The 27,513-nt window shown below is 37.3% G+C and overlaps 1 protein-coding gene across 2 annotated transcripts in view; it reads left to right on the top strand.

Moving 5' to 3' along the window:
* The window catches only part of LAMA2 (laminin subunit alpha 2), a 393,841-nt gene that overhangs the window by 124,846 nt on the left and 241,482 nt on the right, over positions 1-27,513 (top strand). For both annotated transcript variants that reach the window (XM_042795940.1, XM_042795938.1), the window contains exons 5-7: positions 21,964-22,143; positions 24,314-24,403; positions 26,639-26,756. In XM_042795940.1, coding sequence (XP_042651874.1) covers positions 21,964-22,143; positions 24,314-24,403; positions 26,639-26,756 — 388 coding nt within the window. The remainder of the gene's footprint in view (positions 1-21,963; positions 22,144-24,313; positions 24,404-26,638; positions 26,757-27,513) is intronic.

The following is a 27,513-nucleotide window of genomic DNA, read 5'->3' as shown; positions in this document are numbered from 1 at the left end:
GAAGGAAAGTAATCTAATTCTAGAAATGAGAAGGCCACTTAACTGCAGTATGCCAAGTTTGCCAAATTTCCAAAAGGGTTGTCTGGATGCCTCAGATCAAACAGAGCCCAGGGTGTTGCTTGTTTCTTTACAGCAAGTGGAGGTTGTGAAGCAATCAGTGTGACTATCAGATAGTTGATATAACTATATTGATAATGATTATCAGACTATTATTAAGGAGGTAATATAGTTGCATATCTTCTATGTACAAATTTTTGAGTAACACAGCCCAAATGCACCTTTTAAATAACTAATCAGTGCTAAAGCACTGGGTCATTTACTTCAACGTCAACCTACTTTCAGCATTATGTTTACTATGTAGACTTAACCAAATTAAAAAAAAAAAAAGTTGCACCCACAGAGGAATGTGAAGTATTTTTATAATACTGTTTTTTCATAAGTAAAGCCGTGCATGAAAATGGATTTAAAAATAACTTGGATATTAGAGCTCTACTTTATATTCAGCACTTCTTCAGCTCATGTGATTTCCTCATCCTGATGTGCTCTGCCCTTTTTGTACTGTTGAATCGATACTCCAAATACTTTTCTATCCTTACGTCAGACCCCTCTGGAGTTCTTGCATTCCTAACATCCTTTGGCAATTAGTTCCATATTTCTGGTACCTGTTGTATAAGGAATCACCTAATTTTGCTTCATTTTACTTGGCTACCACTGGTTTCATTTGATGAACCATAATTCTTGTACTGGAAGATTTAATGAGCAGTCACTCTTTACTGACTTTCCTCATGTCAGTTATAATTTTATATATTTCTGTCATATTTTTCTTAAGTCATCTGTTTTCCAGGCTGAAGAGTCCTACTCTATTCTGTTAGGGTTTTTATATGGAAGATACTAATTAATTTCATTATCTTCTTGATCTTTTCTGAACTTTTTCCAGTATGTATGTGCTCATTTTAAGATGAGGTGACAGTGGTATTCAAGGTGTGGGTGAACCATGGATTTATAATGGTCTAATTATGTTTTCTACTTGTAATTTTCTAAAAACATGCTTCCAACTTGCTATTTTGGATTGTTGCTAAGCATTGTTGCTCATTGAAGTCTAATTTTTCTCTAGGTAAAAATAATAAGAGTATCACCCAAAAATATGAATAACCTCCTAAATTCTGTACCACTTCTGCCTTATTGGCTTCCTTTCCAAGGTCTGGTAAAATTTCCACTTAGTTTCGTTTCTCTTTCTGATCTTTTAATCTTTTTTTTTTTTACCTTTGTATGTTGTCTTTCTACCAGATCATATGTACTTCCTCTCTATTTTTTTTGTTTAAAATAATTTTTGTTTCAGATTTACTTCTTTACCTTATAGAATTCTGGGAGGTTCAGTTTTATCACCTTTCCTACAGTTCTTAAAGGACTAAGGTGTCAAAGTGAATGAAGTGCAGATATTTGAATAGATAGACAGATATGAGTATTTTGTGCTGGCTAAATCATTTGAATGGACTGTGTCATACCTCCCGTCTGTATAAATATCATTAGTGTGATTCTACTGCCAGAATGATGCCAAGTATTAAACTGAACTTCCATATGTCTTCTCTATTTCTTCTGACAGCATATGGTGCTCACATAGTATTTGTGCAGGCCTTTACAAGAGTTTGTTAAGACTTCTGCAGCATGAAAGCTTAACCTTGTTCTGTCTAAAAATTCAGCCCAGAAAAAGGTCATGTCTTTACTGTGGGAGGCATAGTACTAACAGATCATCTTAGCAAATTTCCTGAGGGGGAATTTCAGACATTGATTCTTGAGCAAGAGATAATACTAGGCAGTAGATTCAATTACTGCAGCCTCACCTTGAGTACTGTGAGCAGTTCTGGGGCCCACAATTTAAGAAGGATGTGATGGTCCTTGAATGCCTCCAGGAGGACAGTAAAGCTGGTGAGGGGGCTGGAAGGCATGTCCTGTGAGGAGCAGCTGAGGACTTTGGGCTTCTCTAGTTTGGAGAGGAGGAGGCTGAGGGGCGACCTCATTGCTCTCTGCAGCTTCCTGAGGAGGGGATGAGGAGAGGGAGGTGCTGATCTCTTCTCCCTGGGACCCAGTGATGGGATGCATGGGAATGGTTCAGAGCTGTACCAGGGGAGGTTTGGAGTGTTCACTGGGAAGCATTTCTTTCCTGAGAGGGTGGTCAAACTCTGGAACAGGCTTCCTAGAGGGGTGGTCGATGCCCCAAGCCTGTCAGTGCTTAAGAGGCATTTGGACAGTGCCCTTAACAACATGCTTTAATTTGGTCAGCCCTGAAGTGGTCAGGCAGTTGGACAAGATGTCTGTTGTAGGTCCCTTCCAACTGATAAATATTCTAGTCTATTCCAGTCTAATTCAGCTTTCTTATTTGTTTGGGTTTTTTTGTTGTTGGTTTTTGGTTTGTTTGGGTTTTTTTGTTTTGTTTTGTTTGTTGTTTTTTTTTTTTTTTTTTTTTTTTTTTAACCCGTATCTAGTGTTAAATGAAAAGTACTTGGCAATATTTTCAGAAAGATACTAATACTAATACATCATGCTTATGAAAGGTTTCTGAGATGACTACCTGTTGATCAGTAAACTTCATAGTATTATTTCTATGATCACAAAGGTAAAAATTAGAGACTAAATGACTGTCTGTGAACAATGGAGCCTAAGATTCTCTGAGTCCTGATGCTAGCCCTTAACAAGAAAATTCCTCCTGCCTACTGTATGGCCATAGCCAGCACTAAGGCTGAAGCAGAGGACTGACAGGGAGGCAAGTTATGGTGGGAATTAAGTAACCCGTCTCCTTCCTTTTCCACTAATGAGTTTTCCTGTCAATGTTTTTATAGTGGTGAGAATGATACTGCAATGAAGGTGGTGCTTCAGTGCTGCTCCTTCAAATGCTTAACCTCTTACTCTTCCTGTGAAGATAGCAGTGTAAGTGTGAGGTCAAAAAAATAAAATACTGTTTCTGTGGTAATAAAGGCTAGTTTATATGAGCATATTCATTAGTCTTTATTTTCTTCAGTCAAGTGGAAGTTCAGAGTGTGTATTAAACATGTAAAGAAGAAAAATAAATAGAAACAAGTTCCTTGTTAGTAATGTTTTGTACTTTGTTCACTTGCCATACTACTTGAACGCTAATACTCTGTCCCTTTTTAAACATCTCTGTGCTGCATGTCTCAGATCACTTTGAACCTCCCCTACCTCCCAGTAATTTGCTGTTTGCTGAGCTAGCCTCAGCCCAGTGATGCCAGGAACATTGAGCTCTGCAATTTCCCAGTATTTTCTTGCTGGTTTTCTTCTTTTCATACCATAGAGCTTGTCCTCTTCACTGTAGTCTCTTTGGTTCACAGAGAAGGAAGGGAAGAAAAAGAGACTTACAAGTGGGCTGTTAAGTCCATTTTCCCCACAGTCAGATTTAATCCTTTTTCACTAAGACTCTGACACTGTCAATGCCAAGAGGACAGAGGGTCAGAATTTTTGGAGGTAGTCAAAATTTGAAACGTATTCAGCTGCAGACTGAAAATTTTATGATGAGTTTTTTTCCTAGCAATAAATGATATAGATGCTACAGTGTTTCTAAAAAAAAAAAAGTTGCATGAACATTTGTGGATTGCAGTATTGATACTGTTTATAATTCCTATTTTTAGACAGATCCTCTCAGCTCCTAACATGAATTTAGCATCTTGTCTTTATTGTGAAATAATTTTCTAGAGTCTGAACTGTCAGTTCCCCTTGAGTGACAGTGATAGGTTTATTTTCAGTAGCATAAGATGTAGAAAAGACATCTGTACAGTAAAAAGTAATGCCAGTCATATCTCTCTCCATGCCCTCAGCTGCAATCACCCTAGGCGTTTCTCATGAGTAGGATAAATTTCCATATAACTGATGTGCATCTCTGTATATTTCCTTAGAGTATTTGTGGTTACGGCCTATGTTGTCCTATACTATTATTTTGTTGGTATGTTGTCATTGCAAAAAATGGATACAAGAAACTAGGTAACAATCTATTCTTAACAGATTAAGTTGTTCAGAAATTTAATCTAGTTCTACTTCCAGCATCACAGTTTAGACAAAGACATTAAACAAAGACTAATGAATGCAGTCAGAAATTTCAAAATAGGGTTCTGTGAACAACTTTATTCAGCTCAATGTCTGAACAGGAAGGATAAAAATAATTTTAAATTATTCAGAATTTATTTCAAAACAATGAAAGGGAAGTTTTAATTTTTATCTATATGAGTTGTTTGATGTAATCCAAAATGAAAGAATTTTATCCGGTCATTTAAATTTTTTTAAAAAAATGCAAAGACAAAGAAAAATAGTTCACAAAACTGGGAATGAAGGACATGTGATAGTCTTTTACCTAGAAAGCAGAAGAATGCTTCAACTGGTAGAGGTCTTATCAGATGTAATCCTTGCATCCAAGAATAAGTCCTGCTTCCCAGATTTTTAGCACTGCTTCCCAGGTTTTCAGTGTACTTTGAGTCAGGCTATCTAGCCAGGTGGCATAGCTTCATTTTATAAAAAAAAAAAATTGAATCAGGTTTTCTCTGGACTGAAATCCCAGTGTCCCATCAGCTTAGGATCATTCTTATCTTCTTATTTTTCTGTCTTACATGCACAGTTAGTATTTTGTAGTGATTAGTAATCGAGACAGGCAACAGGATCCTTAGATAAATGATGCCTGTTATTAAAGAACTTTCCACTGAAGTCAGTAACCTTTGGATCAGGTCTTCATGAAAACTGTTTATCTCATTTAAATCAGTGTTCTTCCACTGCAGTTGTTAAACAGTCACTGTTTAAAACTCTTTGTTCTCCCTATTTGTCTTCGTTTATATTTTTTTGCTTTCCCTCCCACCCTCACCTCCTGGCTAAAGCAGTTTCAGGAAGTCTTACGGTAAAGTCATGGTTTTGGATATCCTCTTTTTGTCTATGACTGGTCTCAGTGAAAAGACTCTGATAACTTCTACTAGTGAGTCTCCTTTTTTGACTGTTTTGAAAGCATAACTTAGCCTAAAAAGTTACTTGTTTCTACTAAGAAGGGATAGAATATTGATTTTCTTCAAGAACTTTGTCACGTAAGCTTTCAGTTGGTCCAAAATTTCCAGTTAGAACAATCATGAAAGAAGCAATTTACAAAAAAAAAAAAAACCAAAAACCAAAAAAACCCAAACAAATAAACCATATTTGACGTTTAGACAAAAAACCAGGTCCAGTTCATTTTGTTGCTTTTCGGTTTTTGTCTTCTTTTTATTTGTCTTAGTAAAATTAAACTTCAGTAGGTAATCTGAGGGGAAAAAAAAAAAAAAGGATATTTACCAAATTGCTGCCAAATAAATGGATAAATTTTACATATTACATACATACAACGTTACATTGCCTCACTAATACAAAATTATTAACATTTCCTAATTTCATAGTTCATAGATACATAAAAGGAAAAAAAAAAGTAAACATTTAACATGCATGCTCAATATCATAGGAGAATTTTGAAAACATCTAGAATTTAAGACAACCTTAAATGATTTTATTATGCATGATGAGAATAATCTCAATAATTTATTCAGATCTTGTACAACTAATGTTGGAAGTCAGTAATTTTATAATTGCATTATAGCAATATTCACTGTTAAATTTACCTGAAAAAAGAATAGGAAAATTTATAGTAATATTTTTAAGTTGATAGTTCATACTGAACTTGAGTTTCTCATACTTAAAATTATAGAAAAAAAGACTGGATATAAAATATGTAATGTACTTCTAAATTATGCACCAAAGAGGAAACAACTGTGGAAATCTACATGTAGGTAGTATAGTAGACTCCCATTATTGTAAAAACAAGAGGAAGGATGTATACTGGTACATCTATGGGGGACAAGTTTGACTGAGTTTCTTTTGTGTAGTTAGTCAGATAATCCACTTCTCTATCTTGGCATGTCTTCTGTCCCTGAGCAGAGACTCATGTCATAATTTCTACCATTTCTGGAAAAAAAAAAAGAAAAGTTTATTAATTATATGAATCGTAAGACTTAAAAAGTAATAAAGTTGCAATATGCAAAGTGTGTACTATACTGAGCAGTGTTTCAGTCCGAAGAGTCAAATTGGTAAGATGATTTACCTTTTTTCTTTAGCATGCATCATTTATTGATGACAGTACTTAATGAAAAGAGATAAGAGTTGCACATCTTTATATAGATCTATAGTAGTTTTTCCAAATTGTGAAAGGAGGGCTCATGCCTGTAAATGTAGTTTATGACTCAACATACTCTTTTAGTGTTGCAAAGGGAAATTATATGCTAAGTCTTGGCATCTGCTTGCAAAGACCCAAACCTGTCTTCTTGTTGGGTCTGGTAACTGGTCTTTGGACAGTAGTAGATTTCATTTTGGCAGCGAAACAAGAACACTGGGTACTTGGTAACTTAGTGAGTTTTTTACTCTTCTGCTTGATTAGGGGAACTGTAGATCCTGGGTGGGTGATTGTTTTGGGGACAGGGGAACTGATACTGGAAGACCTTATTCACACAACTGAAACACTTAATAGAAAGTTTTGCTTAAATGAAATACTATATGTAAGCACTTCTCATTAAGAGGTAAAACCATGAACATTTATTTTCTTTGGCTATCTGTTGCATTTTGTGTGGGGTTATTGTTCTGAGATGGGAACGTTATAATACAACTTTCTAAGGGGTTTTTGTTCTTTTTTTTTTTTTTTTAATTAGTTGTTAACAGTCATGGATAATTACTGGGAGAAAGAATAGCTTAATTCTTGTTTTTAATGAGTCTGATGGCGAAAGGCATAGGAGGGCTTGCAGACTTGTTAAGGTCGATAAGCAGCTGAGAGATGCAGAGAGGAGAAAAAGCAGTAAAGGTTATAGGGTAATTTAAAATGAGGGGTTGGGAGAATTCTATTGAATGTCTAGTTCAAGATGAATCATCCTTTAATGTTTAAATAATAAGACTCTGTATTGTCAAAAAATGACTAATTTTTTTAAAAGGTAGAATTTTTTAAAATCCAGGTGGGCTACATGGAGGAGTAGTTTTAATCAATAAAATCTCACTGAAATGGGGACAAATTAATAGGTCAGCCTGAAGCCAAATGTAGCTATGCTTTCATGTCAGTGCAAAGGAATTTTATGTAAAAGAAAATCAAAATCAAAGAGCATAGTTTACCTGGAGTTTTCAGTTTAAGTGATGTCACAGAAAATTGATAGTAGGAAAGTTAGTCAATGCGACACTGTAATACCAATGGACAAATTCTTTGATTGAAGTCTAGACTCTAGAATGCATGAATGATGAAAGCATAGAGTTGCGTAAGTAGACAAATTGTATCAGCAAACAACGCTATCTGAGAAAACTGATATTTCATGCCTAAGTCAGAGTAGGAAAAGTTAGGACTGCAGTACTACTTAATCAAGATGGTGAAACTAACTGAGGAGGCTGTGAAGGCAAAAATAAACACCATGATGAAAAAGTAAACTATGGTTAGCTTCCCATGGGCTGGCTAACTGTCATAATGGGGTAGAGGCTGATTTTTGAGTGCCCTTTAACTGTTCTTCCAAGAAGCAGTCTAACTGAAGAACTGAGAATAAGGGAAGCAACTCAGAATGTTGTGAGAAGAGTGCAAGACAGACTAGTTCAAAATACTGTTATTAAAAGACTGTTCTGTAAAGGGGCAATAATATTTTCACTGTTTGATGTGCTCCTAAGAAAATTTGGAAAGACAGTCAAAAAGCTAAAGCAATCTCTAAAGGTAGAAATATATTTTTATATGTTTTTCTTAAATATGTAGGAGTTTATGTATGCTATTTATAAGAAAAGAGTACATCTTAGAGTATCCAAGAAGGTAGCAGGATAAAATAACTGAGTATATAATAGGCATTAGAAACCGAAAGATATCATGTAAAAACATCTTGTCTCAGCAAGCAAAGTAGGAATTTCGTAAATTAACATAAAATCACAGTAAGGCAAAAGAAAGAACAAGAACCAAAATACTGCCCTTCCCTACCAAGAAAATGACAGTGCTGAAGACTTAAAAAGCAATATGGGAAGCCTTTTCAAGCATATCAGAATAATAAAGCTGATAGGCAATTGAGGTAGGAGTGCCAAGGACAGTAAGTCCATAACAGGTGAATTCTGTGCCTTGAACTCCCTATGGAGGGACATAAAGAAGTAGCTACAACAGAGTTTTTCTTTGTTTTAGAAAAAGTTGGGAGGAATTCTGAAGGAGGAACAATTTTAAAAGAACAATTTAAAAGCCCTGGCAAACCCGCTCCCCTGCTTTTATTGCTGAGCACAATGTCATATAGTATGGAATATCCCTTTGGTCAGTTGGGATCAGCTGTGCCCCCTCTTAACCCCTTGTGCAGCCCCAGCTACCTCGCAGGGGGGGTCAGTGTGAGAAGCAGAAAAGACCTTGATGCTGTGGAAGCACTGCTCAGCAATAGCTGGAATGTCCCTGTGTAATCATCACTGTTTTCATCACAGATCAAAAGCATAGCTCCACACAAGATACTGTGAAGAAAATTAACTCTATCCCAGCTAAAACCAGTACACTAGTTTACTACACATGTCATATTATTTAATATCATATATCATAAATGAAATCTGAAAAACTGAAACAGTTGAGAGTTTGACAAAACTGTGTCAGTTTACTTTTCATAGCCAAAGTAAGCACTGTTATTTTTGTTACAACAATTAATGATAGCACCAAGGAACAAAATGTTGCTTTCAGGCACATAATTCTTTAATCTTCTGCGTTTTACAGATTTGATACCATTCCTGACCTGAGCTTTTCATTCTGTGGTACTTAGAAAAGGATTTTTTTCCTGACTTTTCTTATATTAGCTCCCATAAAATATCTCTAAATCTGAAAAGATCAGGTTCAGAGTGGGAGAGGGATCAAAGGTTTTCGTATTCTATCTACAGCTGAGTGTCCTATTTGTTATTTCCTTTAAAAATAATTATCAGTGGCTTTAAAGACACTGAATGCTTAACATTCAGCAAGTTTGCCAATGACACCAAGCTGTGTGGTGCAGTTGACACGCCGGAGGGAAGGGATGCCATCCAGAGGGACCTTGGCAGGCTGGAGGGGTGGGCCAGTACAAACCTCATGAGGTTCATCAAGGCCAAGTGCAAGGTCCTGCAGATGGGCTGGGGCAATCCCAAGCACAAATACAGGCTGGGCGATGAGTGGATTGAGAGCAGCCCTGCGGAGAAGGGCTTGGGGGTATCGGTGGATGGAAAACTGACTATGAGCCATCAGTGTGTACTCGCAGCCCAGAAAGCCAACCGTGTCCTGGGCTGCATCAAGAGAAGCGTGGCCAGCAGGTCAAGGGAGGGGATTCTCCCTCTCTACACCACCCTTGTGAGACCCCACTTGCAGTGCTGTGTCCAGCTCTGGGAACCCCAAAATTAAGAAGGACATGGACCTGCTCAGGTGGGTCCAGGGGGGGCCATGAATATGATCAGCGGGCTGGAGCACCTCCCTTGCAAGGCCAGGCTGAGAGAGTTGGGGTTGTTCAGCCTGGAGGAGAGAAGGCTCCTGGGAGACCTTATAGCGGCCTTCCAGCACTTAAAAGGGGCTACAGGAAAGATGGGGAAGGGACTCTATCAGAGAGTGTAGTGATAGGAAGAGGTTTTAAACTGACAGAGGGTAGATTCAGATTGGATATAAGGAAAAAATTCTTCCCTGTGAAGGTGGTGAGGCGCTGGCCCAGGGTGCCCAGAGCAGCTGTGGCTGCCCCCTCCCTGGAAGGGTTCAAGGCCAGGTTGGACGGGGCTTTGAGCAACCTGGGGTGGGGGAAGGGGGCCCTGCCCGGGGCAGGGGGGTTGGAACTAGGTGATCTTTAAGGTCCCTTCCAACACAAACCATTCTATAATTCTGCTACTCAAAGGGATCCCATCAGGTTTTCAAAAGCATTCATCAGTGAATGTTCCAAATGATATGACACAGCTTTGCTATAACTTAGTCTCCAACACTGTGCAGTAATTGTAATGGGCTTTTCCACATATGAGTCTGCCATGCAAAAAAAAAAACAAACCAAAGTTTTTCTGAAATGTCCCCAGTTCAAAACTCTTCAGAGTTGTAGTTCAAAACAACAATGCTGCCGTAATGTAAAGCATATTACTGCAGTCTATTTAATGATAACATTTGGGAGCAGATGTACTCGTTTACTGTTTGAACAGCTTAAATCCTCACATCCTCCCTCTTTTACATCTGCAGTTGTGTTTGGCAGCCCTTTGCAACCGCTTGCAGCTGGATGAGTTCCTGTGGACTTTCTTTCTACTGGTCACCATTCTGTTCTAGCAGCAATTTGTCTGTAATTCCACAGTGCACTCCACAATGCATCTCATTCAGGAAATAGATTAGTGGAAAGTGCCATGATTTTTGAGGACAATCATATAATGAATAAGGGAAATCACAAAATCTTGGTAGGAAAGGGGATGCGGGTGGTTTTTTTTTTTTTTTTTAAATGTTGTTTGGTTTGACATAGTTAGAAGTCCTTTAGTTAAACCTGGGGATCAGAATGTTTTTGTTTTTTTTTTTTTTATAATCTGCAAGAATACATAACTTCCCTGATTTAGTAATTCATCTGGAATTACTTGTCCCATTCATGATCATTGTCCAAAAAGAAGTGTACAACTTTCAAAAGTAGTAATGAAAAAATATGCTCTTAACATAATGTGCCATCTCAATTCAGTGTTTTCTTTAAAAAAATAGCATAATTTAGATTTTTATGTTGTGCTTTTTGATTACTTGTGAATAATGTATTTGACAGACCACTACATTTCATCCTTTAAGATGATAGATGATAGTTTTTAACTCAGTAATGCCAGTGTGTTTCACCTTTGCTTGAGCAGAACCCAGACTAACATAATTTTCAGAATTGCTTTGCACTTAGAGAATGGGCCATTGAGTTCCTGTGGCTAGCTTAATTATTCTAATTTGCTATCTTAATGGCCACTAGGTTAGGCAGCAGCTGTGCAACACTGACAAAATGTAAACCAGAATGACAGTGGTCGTACACGTTTTCAGACATCAGAGGTCAGACCACTGTTGTGTATGGTGAAATTTTAAACAGCTATCATTTGATGATTTAAAATCATAAGTCACCTGTGGTATTATGTGTTAGAACCTATAGCATGTTGCTGATCTACCTGCTTGTAGATAACTCAAAAATACTGGTTCAGTGTGTTCCATCTTTCAGAATGTTCTGGTAAGAGGCAAGCCTTCATCTTTTTGTGCAGCTATCTTGTTAGTTATCACTAATCACAAATTACCTTTTTATTGTGTTAAGAGATGGAGTCTGACCTATAAGCACACTTTGAAGAGCCAGTAGAACATAAATGGCCATTGTTGTGCTAAAGTACAGTATTCCAGGCCTCACATCTTGTCTGAATCCCTTATGGACTGCAATATACATAACTGTTGCTAAAACTACAGCATGGTGTAGCATTTCCACTTAGTTAAGACAGTAACAAAGAGAAAATAAAAACTTGAAATGACAAATATGCTTTCAAGGTAATAAAATTCCTTATTATTCTGTGATTTATTAATAACTGTTTCTCTGACAATGAGCAGTCTGTTTAAAAGTATGCAAGATGATGTCTTTGACAAATTGTTTCTTGTCCAAAAATGACAAGCATGAGAATTACAGGAACCACAGAAAAGCAGTGGCTAGAATAAGAAATTTAAGTTTCAAGTGAAATTGGACAGAGGAAAATGACAAAGGCAAGTTAATCAGAACTGAAGAGATGAAGCCTTATTTAGCTTAAGCTGTAGGGTATAGTTGTCAATGACACAATAGTATTTGCTAAACAGTTCGCTAAGCTGACATTTGCCTGTATTCTTAGGGGGAATGAGTTAGTTGAGATAGAGTTTGACATGCGTAGCCCTTGACATTTTAATGCAAGTTTAAGCATTGCATTTCAAGCAGCTCTTGTACTCATTAGCAAGGCACAGAAGGGAGTTGTGCTTTCACTTACTAAACCATTAATTTATTAAGATAGTGAGATATTTATACAGCAAACCTTGCCAAATATACTATTTCTTATATGCAATTATCATAAATATGTATTTATGATGAAAAATTGGATGCTGAGTTCTGACATATGCTTCCGTCTTCTATTCTAGTTTTGAAACCAACTCTAACAACTGATTAGGGCTTGCACTAAGAAAACTCACAGAACTTTTGTCTTTAGGGATTAAATATTAGATGCCAAGAGATTAATTAATCAACAGTAATTTTACATCTACTACAAATGAGCTATTTGCAACAGATAATTAAAGATGGTATTGGATAGGAGAATTATGGGAGCTACTGAATCACCTGTGGAAAAATTGATGTTCAGTATTGTCCATCTTCATATTGATGTGCTTGTATAACTTGAAAATGCAAATCATGGAGTATCTTTCTCATTAAATCATTTTAAGACTGACATACCTGCCTTCTCCACTGTTGATAATCAAGTAGCAAGTCTTTTTGTGCAGGACAGAAGCTTTCCTCTCCTTTATGTTGCTGCCTGCAATTAAATTTTAGTGGGAAATTGACCTTTCTTGACAATATTTTAGGTTCAGACCACTGCCTTACACAGAGTGTCAGGCTTGAAGCCCATAGTCTTGATATGTTGTCCAAAATAAAGTACTGAGTACTTGAACAAAGTGAGTTCTTTACCACTACTAGCCAAAAATTGTTGTAGAGTGGTGTTCCTGCTCCATCCTTGTGACAGATTACACTAAGTGAACTTCACTTTTAAAGAAATAATTAAGTCTTCTAGTTTATCTAACATTCAGTATATAGATATGTATCAGTGAAAAGCATACTGGTTAGTGATTCTGTTTTCTTGAAAGTGAACATAAACCCTCCATGCCACATAGCCAAACAGCTGGGGTTTTTTATATCCTACAAACAGCTTGAGACTGACTGCACCTAAATTGCTTGGCAAGGTAACAAACTTCAAATACCAAAGCTCTAAGTAGAAAAATACACCACTTAGTTTCATACATTGATATTTTAAATTTGAATGAGAATATTGTGCATACTTAAAATTCTTAAAAACTTTGGTGAAGTGTGTTAATTTTAAGTAATTTGGCAGTTGATAATATACTTTCATGCAAAGCAGCAGCATTTTTACTGTTGCATTAAGTAAAACAAGTGAGGCAGCTAAAATGGCGAAGACTGCAAGCTGGTGACTTCTGACACCAGGAGGAAGGCTCCTCCTCTGCCTGCAGACGGGCAGCTACATAGTAGTTCAGTGCCTGGTAGCAGATAACGGGCTGGGAGCTCTTTTCAATGAGATATGTGAGCCAGCTGTGCCTAAATCACCCCCAGGAGCATCAGGAAGAAACAGCAAGTGACAGCAGTGGTGGACACCAAGTTGAACATGAGCCAGCAAAGAAAGCCAACAGTATCCTGGGCTGCATTAGTTAGTGTCACCAGTAGATCAAGTGAGGTGATCCTTCCCTATCTGTTCAGCAGTGATAAGAGCACACCTGGAGAGCTGTGTCCAGCTCTGAGCTCCTCAGTATAAGAGAGAGGTGGACATTTTGGAGCAAATCCAGGAAATGGCTGGGAAGAAGATTAAGGATTTGGATCATCTATCCTATAAGTAGAGGCTGAGAGGGCTAACTTTAAGAAGTCTGAGGGAGATTTTTTCAAAGTGCAAATATGTGATAGGGTACAAGGTGATACCTTTCTCTGTTCTGAAGACCTGTTACAAGTACAGTCTAAACAAGTCCATGTTCATCAGTATATGAGACTGGTCTAATGCCAAACATGGCAGAAAATTTCTTAGGCTACATCTGTCACTTCTCAGTGGCAGAAATCCAATGAAATATGTTGTGAAATTCTGGTCATATGGCTGGATGGTCTGATGGTCATCTGGCTTGAGCATGCTGCAAGTCCTCTCAGATATATTTCTTACAGAAGCTAAGATTGGTTGTATCCAAGTATTGCCCCAGTATCTGCAAAAGTGTCCATACCCAGCAGCTGAGAAGAGTTACTTTGCTAATTAATACTTATCTGTAAAGGGTGTTGGAAAGAGGTGATGCAATAGGCATGAATAGGCATGTCAGAATAAGAAGTTGAATGACTGAGTGGCTAGTGATGAATGACTGAGAGGGTCTATGGATTTAGTAATAACATAAAAGAAAGCAGAAATAAAATGATGTTTGAGATCTCTATGAAATAAAATTCAGCACCTAAATTGCGACAGCATAGGTTTAATGTTATATCAGCAGATGCCCAAACAGGAGTGTGGAATTGAGTGAGTCTTGCCAAAGGAAGGCTAAGAATGTAATATCAGCATTCTATAACACTTTGGCAGACTGTGTAGGTGACAGAATAGAATGTAGTGCAGAAGAGTATTTCTTAAACACCTGAATATTCTTGGTGCAGCTAGTAAAGGAACCCACGATTTCATCCAAAACAATGAACAGATCCTGGTCAGGAGTATTAACTGTTGAACAATTGTTATGTAAAAATAACCAGAAAATACTCAAAATGCAACATCCCAGGGGAATAAAATCTGCCAAAGTATGATTTAAAAATAGAAAAGATAGTCAGCTAAAAAAATTTCAGTCAGCCTAGAGGTCATTTAAAGATAGCTTTATACACATATGCATGCTACATTTAAGAATGATTCAAAAAACCCTACAACATGTTTATACCATAAACTAAGGAAAGATAATAGATATTAAAAGTAAACTAGCATCATTTATGAATGGAAGTCATGTCTTTTCCTCCAAATGAGGAAAAGAAGTAAGAAAATAAGCTCCAGCAAATGAAATGTTAAACCACAATAAAGATGTGAAAAAGATTCTGAGTGACTGAGTATGAAGCTGAAATAAACCTTTTTTCAAACACATCAGATTCAGGAAGTCTGCCAGAGAATTGGTGGGCTGAGAGATGATCAAAGAGCATTCAGGAAAGATAAGGTCATTGCTGAAAAACTAAATTAATGATTTGAATCAGTTTTTGCTATACTGTCAGGAGAGTTTCTGCACTGGAAACATTATTTACAGGAGAGGAGTTGGAGAAGCAGTCACAAACTAGGTTGTTAACTGAAGAGGCACAGAAATAATTGATAAATTGGATAGTGAAAAGGAACTCAAGGCTAAAGTAGGTGAATTACAACAATTATTATTTAACCCTTCACTTACAAATATTCTCAGTGACCAAGGAGTGTGGGATGTCAAATGAGACACCAGTTTTAGAAATATTCCTTAGGAATCCAAGGAAACTACAGATCTGGAAGCCTGATGCCCATGCTAAGCTAATTAGTAGTAAAGAAATGTAATGAAGAATAGAGCCAATAGAAAGTCATATTTCTTTGATCCAATTTAAGAACCAGAAAGTATTAAGTGAATTTAGTAGGAAGCAGGTTTAAAACAAGCAAAAAAAGGATCTTTTTCCCTACAACATGTAAATGAGTTGAGAAAATCCGTATTATATGATGGGTGTAGATTTTAAAAGGTGATCTGGATTTAAGGTGAGACTGAGTAAGTTCATGGAAATCTTTTGAGGCTTACAAAATGTATAGAAACCACCTATAGCTCAGGAAATCCTTGAGGGAGTATTATGTATGCTTGCTTCTGTCTTACTGTTAGCATAATGTTTTGGACACTGTATGAGGCAGACTAGCATGCTAGACAGATCTTTTGGTTCTGACAGGGTTCAGACATTCTAATGTACTGAGATTTCATAGAATCATAGAATACCAAGTTGGAAGGGACCTCAAGGATCATCTGGTCCAATCTTTCTTGGCAAAAGCACAGTCTAGACAAGACAGCCCATCACCCTGTCCAGCTGAATCTTAAAAGTGTACAATGTTGGGGAATTCCTTTGAATAACTTCAGTAGTGTCTATGTAGTTCAACATACTTGTGGGCAATCTGTAAAATCAGAAAACTGTGTAATAGCAGTGTTTGTTCGTAATACAAAACTTATGATAATTTGATCTATTAGCAATTTATGACACTAAATTAAAAATGCTCTATGAAAATTAGTGTTGCTAAAAATGAAGTAATACATGTAAGAAAAAAAAGAATTGTGCATGAATGCTGATGGGCTCGCGCTGGACTTAAATTCTCTTCAGAGTAGGGGACTTGTGGAGCGGCTGGAAGAAAATAGGCATATTATGAGCGATCCAGACTGAGGGGCCTCACAACTGCAGCTGTTGTGAAGGACATATGCAAGGTCGAAAGAGATAATGAAATTGGGGTTTTGAGAAACTGTCTATGTTGCAGAGAGGTAAGGAGGATGGAACATAAAAAACAAGATAACAAGAGGGAGAAACAGAACATAGGTACAGCAGAGCAAGGCGTGTGAACAAGCAGCTTTAACCTATTAGCAACCAAAATGTAACACATGCGCTTTGTGCTAGTGTATAAATTGCTGTGTATCCTTTAATAAAGTGGCATTAACTTGATCACATTGATCATGCATGTTGTGTCCGAGACTTCCGTGTCAGGAACTTGTAGCATTCTCAACAGTTCTCTGAAAAAAAGTTGATTGAACATCATAATGAAGTTCAAAAATGAAAAAATGTTGACTGCCCACAATTTCCTCAAATGAAAAACTAGAGCACTGTCACTGAAATAATTAATGATATGAGTTCCAGGTTTAAAAGGAATAAAAACCCCACAACCCCATCAGAACTAGTTATTTTTGTTGTTTTTTTTTTAAAACAAAACAGATTTCCCCTCACTGGGACAAGTGTCTGTAGTGATAAAAAATGTAATTGTGGAAAAAGGGAGTAGACTAATAATAGAGACAAGGGCAATTGATAGACATTAAACACTATGTCTCAGATTCACTTTGTAGCTCAGGAAGTGTTTAGACTGTTCAGTCAGAGGAAGTGATGATATTGTATCAGAGGGATCACTCTCTAAATGCTCTGTTTCTTGTATTCCTTCCTAATCATTTTTTACTGTCCTCTGTTGAGACAGGACACCGAATTAGGTAGATCTTTGGTGTTACAAAGTGGCTTTTCTGTTTTTCCATTTATCTAGAGTATGCATTTCTTTGGTAACTGGTAGAAGTTTTGGTTCCAAAACAAATGTAGAAGATAGATAACTTGGTAACTAAACTAACCTGAATATATACTATTCAGTCCTGTCCTGTTTAATATCTTCATTCATGGTTTGGATGATAGGGCATAATGTACCCTTAGCAAGTTTGCTGATGACATCAAACTGGGAGGAGTGACTGATAATGCCAGAGGGTTATGCTGCCATCCAGAGGGACCTCTACAGACTTGAGAAGTGGACTGACAGGAACCTCGTGAAGTTCACAAGTACAAAATCCTGCACCTGGGAAGGAATGACCCCAGCCATCAGCTTATGCTGGGGGCCACTCAGCTGGAAAGCAGCTTGTCAGAAATGGGTTCAGGGATCCTCATAGGCATGAGGTTGAACATGAGCCAGCAATGTGCCCCTGGGGAAAAGGTTAATGGTACTCTGGGCTGCATTAACCAAAGTATTGCCATCAGGTCAAGGGAGGTGATCCTTGCCCTCTACTCAGCACTGGTGAGGCCACACTGGGAGTGCTGGATCCAGTTTTGGGCTCCTCAGTACAAGAGAGTCATGAATATACTGAAAAGAGTCCAGTGAAGGGCCACAAAGATGATGAAAGGACTGAAGCATCTCTCCTATGAGGAAAATCTGAGAGAATTGGGACTGGTCAGCCTAGAGAAGAGAAGGCTCAGAGAAGATCTCATCAATGTGCATAAATACCTGAAGGGAAGGTGTAAAGAAGATGGAGCCAGGCTCTTTTCAGTGCTGTCCAGTAACAGGACCAGGCAATAAGCACAAACTGAAACACGGGAGGTTCTGTCTGAGCATCAGGAGACATGCTTTCACTGTGAGGGTGACTGAGCACTGGCACAGGTTGCTCATGGAGGTTGTGGGGTCTTCATCCTCAGAGATAGCCAGAAGCTGTCTGAACATGGTCCTGGGCAACTGCCTCTAGGTGGTCCTGCTTGAGCAGGGGGCTTGGACCAGATGACCTCTGGAGGTCCCTCCCAACCTCAACCATTCTGTGATTTTGTGATATAATCTTTTTTAACATAAATTGCTAATGCAGCTACTGGAAAGGTCATCATACCCTTTTTGCTGAGAAATTCTGACTATTGAAGTTGTTAGCAAGTTGGATACTGTTCAAAATGATTTTACAAAATGAGAATTTGGCTTTCATTGTGGTTGCATTTAGATGTTTTGTGAGTGCTCATTTTCCCTAAAGATCCCATCTGTTGGAATATAATCCTGGAAAAAATTCCTTGTTAAGGAAAAATTTTCTAGGGTTGAAATCTACATAGCTTTCATTTAGAATCCAAAATGATGATTAACTGAATCTTGGAATTGGTAAATAAAAGTTGTCCATAAAACCCGAGCAAAATTTGAGATTGTTCCCTCATGGGGACTTGGGTTAAACAAATTGTAGCAGCCCATTGGGCAGATTAAAGTTTTAATATTTTCCTGGTAGACTCAGCTTTGGATCTTAGCTCTGCTGTAGAGCTCTGGTGTGGCTCATGCTGCAGTACAAATACAGCTAGTGCAGGACATCCATGCCTTAGTTGCCTGGGTGAAAATGGGACTAGCCTTTGCAGGTCTTAAAGCTGTATATGAATACTACGATGATCTTGGATGCCATAATGGTAGATGGCTATTGAGGACTGTGTTCACTGGAACAGTTTGCAGATCTAATTCAAAAATATTTGGAGGGTGGGGGCCACGTTAGTATCCTGACTGAAAATGTGCTATCACACAAGCAGTGTCTTACAAATAGGTTTAAGATTGTGGAGGGAGATGAAAAGAGGAAGTGTGCTCTGGAAACACACAGAGATGTCTCATTCTGAGAGTCATAATGAAAATATTGAAGTCTGATTTCTACTTAAACTTCTTTTAAAAAGGTTATTTTAAATTTTTACTGTTTATTCCTGATTAATGAAAGATGTTCCTGAAGTACTCTTAGTCTCTTCCTTATTCTCTTTTCAAGGAGTAGGAACAACTTAGTTGGACACTCTTCAAGTTGATTCTAAATGTTTCTAGGGAGAAATCGGTGATTTCATCACAGATGTTGAGAGGAGAAGAAATAGAGTAATTAATTTTGCCTGTGTAAAATTTTCCCTTCAGATTCATTTTGATAAAACTACCTGGTTTTAATTTCCTAATCTCAGTGTCATTTTGGTGTACGTGTTTGAACAGGTGCCACATTTAATTCAGGATATACCTGCTTTTCAGTAATTATGAGAAATTATTATTGTTTTAAAATGAAATTGTGAAACATTTAAACACGAGCATGAAAGACAATATAAATGGAAGTCATCATCTCTACTATTTTAGCCTTGCCAAATAGATGTGCTGCTGGCAGACAGAGCCATGAAACCTTTTAAAAAGGGTGTCTATTCTGAAATGGATGCTTCTTGTTTTATTTTGTTAATTACATTTTAATTCTGTAAAACTACCACTCCAAGGTGGTGGGCTTTTTCACATCAGTGTTTTAAGACTAAATTTGTTCTGTTTTAAAAATTACAAATCAAAAGATATGACTGCTATTTGTCAGCTGCGTCATTTGGGGTCAAGCTGTGTCTGTGATTCATACTTCTAACTCCCTGTGGGCACTTGTTTATTCTGATACATGGGCTTTTACCTGCATCTTTCTCCCTCCACCATGGAAAGCTTAAGTTTTTGTCTTTCTGACAAGATAGTCAGACTGCTGTGCTGCTTATAGCCATGGTGCTGTTGCTGCTTCAGGGTGAGCTAGGGGATGTTTTCAGCACTACTTTAGATATATTTCTTCTTTATCTCTGGAATATCAAAGTTCAGTCTTTAGTATTCTATTGCTTTAAACTGTAACCCATCTATGTGTGATGCCTGTAAAAAAGAAATCTCTTGGATCCTTCTTAAAGGAAGGAGGTGATGGTGTGAAAAAACACTCAAAAGAAATGTATTTCCTTGCTCACAGGTAAATATAATGCAAAGAAGTCTTTAAGCATGTGTTCTTACCAAAATCTTGATTCTTTTGGAAAGTTCTATCAATTTCCACTGGACCAATTGCCACCATCCCCAGGCTTCTTTTGAAGTTTACTCTCCACACATGTTCTCTCTCTTTCCAGCAGGAACTTGAGCAGTTTGCTTTCTCTCTGGTCATGTGTTTTTGTCCTGCTTGTAGCCAAACGTTTCTCATTCAGGATCAACTTGCTTCCTCTGGGGTTTTTATTACAATTTTTTGTTTGTACCCTGTGTTTTTCATAACATTTTATTCTGTTTGTTTTCAGCCAACTGTCTCCTTTAATTTAATTACTTGTAGTCAGGAGTAAACTGAGTCAGAGCTTGAAGTGGGAGGGTTGTTATGACCTCAGGAGGAGGTAGCAATATCACCTATTCCTGGAGATAACATGGCAGAAGCCTAGAGGTACTGATTTGTACTTAGGCAAGATATGACTGATAGTTGCTCCTGAAAGAGTGGATCACAGTGATTTTGGTACCTGTGGATACTGTGGAGCAGGATGCTGGACATGATGAGGTTTAGGGTTTCCCTGTTGGTAGTGAAAATAAGTAAGTTAGTAGTATCACATAGCCAGTGCAAGACAGCAGTTGTTCAATAAGCCTTCTATCCAGCACCTGCAAAAACTCCAGGAAAGGAGGATCAACTGCTTTGCTGGGAGCAGTAGATTTGCTGTCTCCTTCCTTGGTGTGAGGTGGCCACTGCTGAGTGAGTGCCAGCTGGCATTCTGAGTGCAGCTGTTTGTTTGCCTAAAACAGTGGTAATATGATCATGTTCAATGATAGAAAATGGCTGTGTGGCCTGACCTCTCACTCAGAGCACTGAGGTAAGGTGCACAGCATGTTCACTGCAAATAATAAATAATTCTCTTATTCATTCTAATGTTCCGCATGTTTGGCTCAGCATCTGAACAGTCTTTCAGTGTACCAGCCTGTAATAAAAATGCCCCAATTAAAATTTAACACTTCAGAATACAGGAAAATTAATGGTTTCTTTCCTCCCTCCCCCTAGGTGCTCATTAACAATATTTTGCTATACCTAACATTCTTCTTCTTGAAGGCCTTTTCTAAGAACAATTCTGTAGCAGCCCATCTGTTTTATTTTGTTGATTCACAGCTAATGTATGCCATGATCAGCTAAAAAGACAGGAGGGGAAGAAGATTGCTTATTTTTGTTGCAGTGCCCTTGATGCTGCAGTTGGGGTCAGAAGTCTCTTTACAAGAGCTACAGAGCAAACTTATCTAGATTTCTAGACTTTGGATAGGGCAGGCAGAGAAAAGGGGACAATCTTTACAGAAACCACAGTGTAAGCCGGGATTGGTAGCATCTTTAGAAAAACAAATGCTGAACAGGGTTCTCAGAAGTGATAAAGACTTGCCTTAGGGACCAGGAGAAGACAGTTGCAACCCAGAAAATTGCTTCAACTTTCTGAGAACGAGATTCAAAAGAAATGTTGTATTGTGTAAAGAGACAGTGGGAAAGGGGAGATGCTTATGAATGCTTGTTTTGTCTCGTATAGCTGTTACAGTTTTCAGTATTTCAAAAGTTACCTTATCCTGGCTTTGGAAAACACCTAGTTCAAAAGTCTTTTGATGATGACTGCTCTAAAAGGTACAAAATAACCCCTGTTGAATTCTGAGTCCCATTCCAGGTATCCATTTCTTTAACTCAAAAAAATTTGTAGCTGTTTAGTTGTTCAATAACTTGAAAATACCTATTTTAGACCAGAGGAGGAAAAATGAGTTGCCTGCAGCATGGACACTATTGTAGGGCCTTGGTACACATATACAGTTTGTGCTGTGTGTGGATACGTGCAGTATTTTTGGGTGAAATCTGCTTTCTAAAGAAAGGTCTTTTACATTTACAAAGGCATTCACACAGTGCCTGTAATGATATTTGTTGGCATAATCATGGCAGCATTCCTGTCATCTAATTCCTTACTGCTTTAATAATTCTTTCTTCAGATTCACACTTCTCTAATTAATGGACGGCCTAGTGCTGATGATCCTTCACGCGTATTACTAGAGTTCACCTCTGCTCGTTTTATTCGCCTGAGATTTCAGAGGATACGGACACTAAATGCTGACTTAATGATGTTCGCACACAAAGATCCAAATGAAATTGATCCCATTGTTACAAGGAGGGTAAGTTTTGGCAAGACAGTGGAAATGTATGTCTGGAACTTCTCTTATACTTGTAAATGCTGTACCTGCCTTTGTTTGCCATAGGAAATTTTGGGAAACAATGAATATCCGTTGTTATCTGGTGTTAGAGAATTCCTTCTTCACAGTATTTTGTTATCTTCTCTGTAGCAGAAATAGCAATTTTACCTCTTCTGCTTATTGATATTATACATAATAAGATTATTAAAATAAGCACATAGCCCCTTTGGCTGCAAACATTCGGATGCAGGTAATTGGCAAGTGGTTGCTCTTAGATAATGTCCTCTTGTCTCTTCTGTCCTCAATCCTTTGCTACCTTTAACATTCCTTGAACACTTCTTACTTTGAGTAGAAGTTCTACTAGTGGTATTATAAACAGTAGAAGGGTCTGAATGCAACACTTTTAGCATTATTATGTGATTGTTCCTAACATTTAAACTTTTACATTGTGCTTTGGCTTAACAGAATGGATGCAGCACTCAAACTCACACCATACCCTGGTCTTCTCCGGTGTTCCTTGTGTTTGCACACCCCTATCTCTTCTTTCTGCAATCTGTACTTTCTTCCTATGCCACATCTCCCTGTTTTCTTCCTGCTGAAATGTTGTGTGTTACTCTTTTTTTCCTGATTTTTCTACTAAGCATTCTTAAAAGCTATTTAGGGGAATATATACCTTTCCATGTTTTTCTTTCTGCTCATTCGCTCACTTCCCCTTCCTGTTGGTCACCTTACTTTTCTTTTGGAAAGTCTAGGGTGTCACTATAGTAAGTCTTCTTATGAAGGGGGAGTATTGTTATTCTTGGTTTAGTTACTACCATTTATCAGTGGTGGATAACTGCAAAGAAAATTTGCTTCTTCTGTTCCTTATTTCTGGTTTCCATTGCTTCCCCTGAATACACAGAGCGCTGGCTATTTCTGAAAGTTTGGAATGTGCCATTCTGTTTTGTATTACAAACCCAGAAACCCTGCATGTTGAGTTCAGTTATTGCAGTTTCACTAATCATGGAAACTGTGTGTTTATGTAAGAGTACACATTTAATAAACTGATCTAAGTGAACAGAAACACAAAATTGAATTCACACTCTAAAAATCACTGCATATTCATGAAAACCTAGTGCAGGATAATCCACAGATTTCTCAAACCAACAAAGAACAATAACTTCGGTATGGCATTTCTACATGAGGCTATCTTCAAAGGAACAAGGAGCAACTGAAACTTGCCATCTTTGTCTGGCTTTCCCTATAGAAGACTTCAGACAATCCACTATTCCACAAAATGGGAAACAAAAGGTAGCCACAAGTGATACGTTTTCTATGTGGTAGAAGGTTAACTCTGAGTTGTATGAGTTCCCATTTTGTTTGACGTATTTATTAATGATCTGAAAAAGACATTGAACAGCAAAATTTGCAAATAACATATATTCATTTTGATTAGCCAACTGTTAGGATATTACAGGACCTCCAACAAAACAGAGGAAAATAGACAAGATGCCATGTGAGATTCACTTTTCACAGATGTCATAATACATGATTATTTTTCCACTCTTCTTTCTGACTAGGACTATTAATCCCCACCAAAGAAAAAAATAGAAATGGTCAAATAGCAGAGCAACTGGTCAAAAGTTATTTAACTCTCAATACTGAAGACTATTCCATAGTCACTCGAAAGGCCAATAGTGAAAAACAGTTCTTTCCACAGTCTAGTGAATGCCCAAGTAAGACCCATCTAAGGTGAACAACTATGTTTCTTTCTTAGTTTTTTTTTTTTTCTAGTCTTTCTTTTCTCCCCATCATCATGCCTTCTCCTTTTCATTTTTTCTGAAGAGAATAAATTCTATAGCATTCAACTTTTCATTATCCAATATACATATAGCGTTTTCCTATTCTCGTGTTTGGTGTATGCTGTGTATAAATTGACATGGCTCTTGTGACTTCAAACAAATGGAACCATGCCAATTTATACCCTTTCTTTCACTAAGCCTGAATCTGTTGATCAAGACTCAGCTTGTATTATACTGTCTGCTATATTTGTGATAGATCAAAAAAGAAATAAAACAGGACTTGACAGATTTGTCACAGGAAATGATTTCTGAAGTTTGGCACCTGCATTTTACAATCCACTTAGCAATTCAATTTCTGTTTTGTCTTACAGTATTACTATTCTATAAAAGATATCTCTGTTGGAGGTATGTGTATATGTTCAGGCCATGCGAAGGCTTGTCCACTGGATCCAGTGACCAATGTATGTATATGTATATTTTTTTATGTGACTTATTCATAGGGTGGAATATGAGAAAATAAATCCTGGTATTCCTCAGAGTTCTGTGAATTTACGTCTGTTCCTCACCTAGAAGAACAGTCTGAAACAGTGCCAAGATGAAACAGTGCTGGCAACCAGAATAATAAACATTCATACAATGTCAGCAGAGGCTTTCTCTGAAATGAAAGAATAGGTTTCATATAATTCAATCCATACTGAAAGTTTCCTAGGAACAATGGAAATTTGGGTTACATTATGTAGTTGTAGAGATGAGCACTAACAGTCAGTCTTTCTTTTCCCTGTTGATATTAATCAAAGTGTTTCCTAAATGACTCAAGTATTTAATCGATACTTGCAAACAAATGATGGCTCTAGAATGGTGCATTTACTATGCAGGAAATATTAATTGAGTGATTAGTCAAGCTAGTCTAGAAAATCATGAGTTGTTTATAATGTCTTCCAATTTGTAGTTTTCTTTTTGCACCATTAATAAACACATAACCAATATAATTGAAATATAGAAATATAATTTGTTGCTGATGATCCAGATCTATGCACACATTATCAGTAATACATGTTTCCAATCTTACTAGTATTACTAATGTGCCACAATGTGGGATCTCTTCATATACTATTCACTTAAGTAGGATCTTAGTAGGATTTAACAGAAAGTCTTGTTCGTATATGACATTAAGCTATTCTGTAGGAACTGATTAAAAAGAGAACATACTGGAAGGAATCTTACAGGGAATGCATTTACAGTTCAAAGCAGTTTCCATGGATCCTTGTAAAAATTTTACAAACTCCTTGGCTTAATCCTCCTAAGCCTCCTCTGTGGTGATGTGTATAGTAAGTGTTGAACTATTGTGTCAGATGGCCTTAGTTATGAAAAGACAGCATTGTCTCAGTGCCATCTGTTAGAATTGGGCCTACATCAGAAAATAAGTGCTGCTATTGTGATTAATACATACTTCAGATAGTTTGGCTACTAGATAAACTAAAAGTATTTTGACAAGTGTGGTGTCCTGTTTTGCAGAATGACAAATATGTATTTGTTGTCTGACCAGTATAAAAAATAGCATAAATGAAATAACTCATGCCATAAGAGATTTGGAGTGTTTGGTTTAGTTCTCCAGGGATACTGTTTAGCCTGAGCCATACCAAAATAGGTGGGCTTTGGCTTATAAACATCATGACTGTCATTATTAGTCATATCATTGAGTCTTTCCCCTAGCATTACAAAGAATAAACTTGCTTGAATTTCCTGCCTTGCTTTTCTGAAGCACACCTTAACTTAACCTCGTTTTGCAAGATTTATGCTTTGTCCTGTGAGTCATAGAATTTCTCCAGGTTAACTTGCTGCTTTGACCTTGAGTGGCTTCACAAGGACCACAGAGAATCCCCTCCACTGAATAACTACTGGGAAGGCAATTTTTGCTCTGCATTTCTCCAAAATACAGTTTCTTTTATATTTTCCAAGCTGCTTCTGGGGCTTAGAGAGTTTGGGTGTTTGCTACAGCAATATTTTGATGCTGGGACTAAGGTGTTCTGCCGAGGAACTGAAAAGTGACTGAAAGGCTGGTCCTGACCTAATCTCTTATTAAATACTCCTGCTATCTCGCACACAGAATTAGTTATGCAATTAGTAGTTTATATGATGAGTTGACTCATCCAGTAAAAAAATAATGCTAAGATTAAAGGCCAATTTTTATTGGATCAGCAAACAGAATTGATTTCACTCTGCAGCTGCAGGATTGCTGCATCTAAGGGAAGAGTGGAGAATGGCTCACTCCTGGTGTAAGCTAGCTACCAGATCAATTTTCCTGTAATGGGAATCTGTATCTGAGGGCTGACAGCACTTTGGCTTATTTGCTATACTGGGGGAATTTCAATCTCCCACCCTCCTTTCTTCAGCCATTTGGAATTAGGTTCTCCTCCATTCTTAGATTCTCCTTAGATTCTCTGGCCAACCATCTTCCTTTGCATCGTGTCTGTTTTCTTAAAACAGAGCTATAGAAGTTAAACACACTCTTTTGTCTCTCACTTGGCAAATGCAGGATACATAAATGAATAAAAATGAATAAATAGAGTAATTACAGAATATAGCCATTCTTAGTGTTAATGTTTTCACAATTTGAACTGGAATGCAGATTATGTACACGGACAGATTCTTCAAATCATCACATTGTGTAAATATTTGTTTTTCTTTTAAAATAGAAATCCGTCTGTCAGTGTGAGCATAACACATGCGGAGAGACATGTGATCAGTGTTGTCCTGGTTTCCATCAAAAGCCTTGGCATGCTGGCACTTTCCTGCTTAAGCATGAATGTGAACGTAAGTTGAAAGCGGTATAGAAAAGGTTTGTTGCAACTGCTAGTGAAAACTGAAATCAGATCTTACAGGATTTTGCAATTGATTTTATTTTATTAATTTTACTAATTTTATTTCTAACCAGATTTGTTTATGAATCAGTTGTTGTTCTCTTACTTAGGCTGACTCAAGAAAGTTAACAGAACAATTACATGTAGATTTGTGTCTTAACGTACTCAGAATATTTTAGTGTAAACTACTGATCTTGGTGGAATGCTGTATAAAAAAATAATCTTGACTTGTTTAATATTTATAATTGTGTTTTTGTTTTGATAAAATAACAGGACTGTATTCTGGTAAGTGAAAAGTCTTTTTTATTGATTTTTCATTATATTAAGCTTTAACAGTATGACTTTTGTATAAATGACACTTTGGTATATTACAATGTTCAGCCTTGTTGAAACAACATATTTTTACATAATCAAAATGCAGTTTGAGTTTCTGTTTTTTTTTTAATGGAAAAACCACTGTATCTTGTTTTCCAACATGGAATTAAAATGTACCTTGAAATGATCACATACCCACAGTGTGGGAATTCCATTTTCAGATTTACTGTAGTAAGGATAGTTATAATTGAACTTTATCATTTTGCTTCCAAAGGTCACATACCACTCACATTTCTGAACATAATAAAATCTAATACTCCATTACATGTAAATGTTTATTTGATTGTAGGATTGCAGCTATAGTTTTACTATGAGTGGTTAAAAATAAAAAGAAA

This window comes from Tyto alba, unplaced genomic scaffold (assembly GCF_018691265.1).
Source record: "Tyto alba isolate M040663 unplaced genomic scaffold, T.alba_DEE_v4.0 Super-Scaffold_22, whole genome shotgun sequence".
NCBI lineage: Eukaryota > Metazoa > Chordata > Aves > Strigiformes > Tytonidae > Tyto > Tyto alba.
Note: the sequence above shows the minus strand (reverse complement) of the source record. Positions and strands in the feature narration are given on the sequence as shown.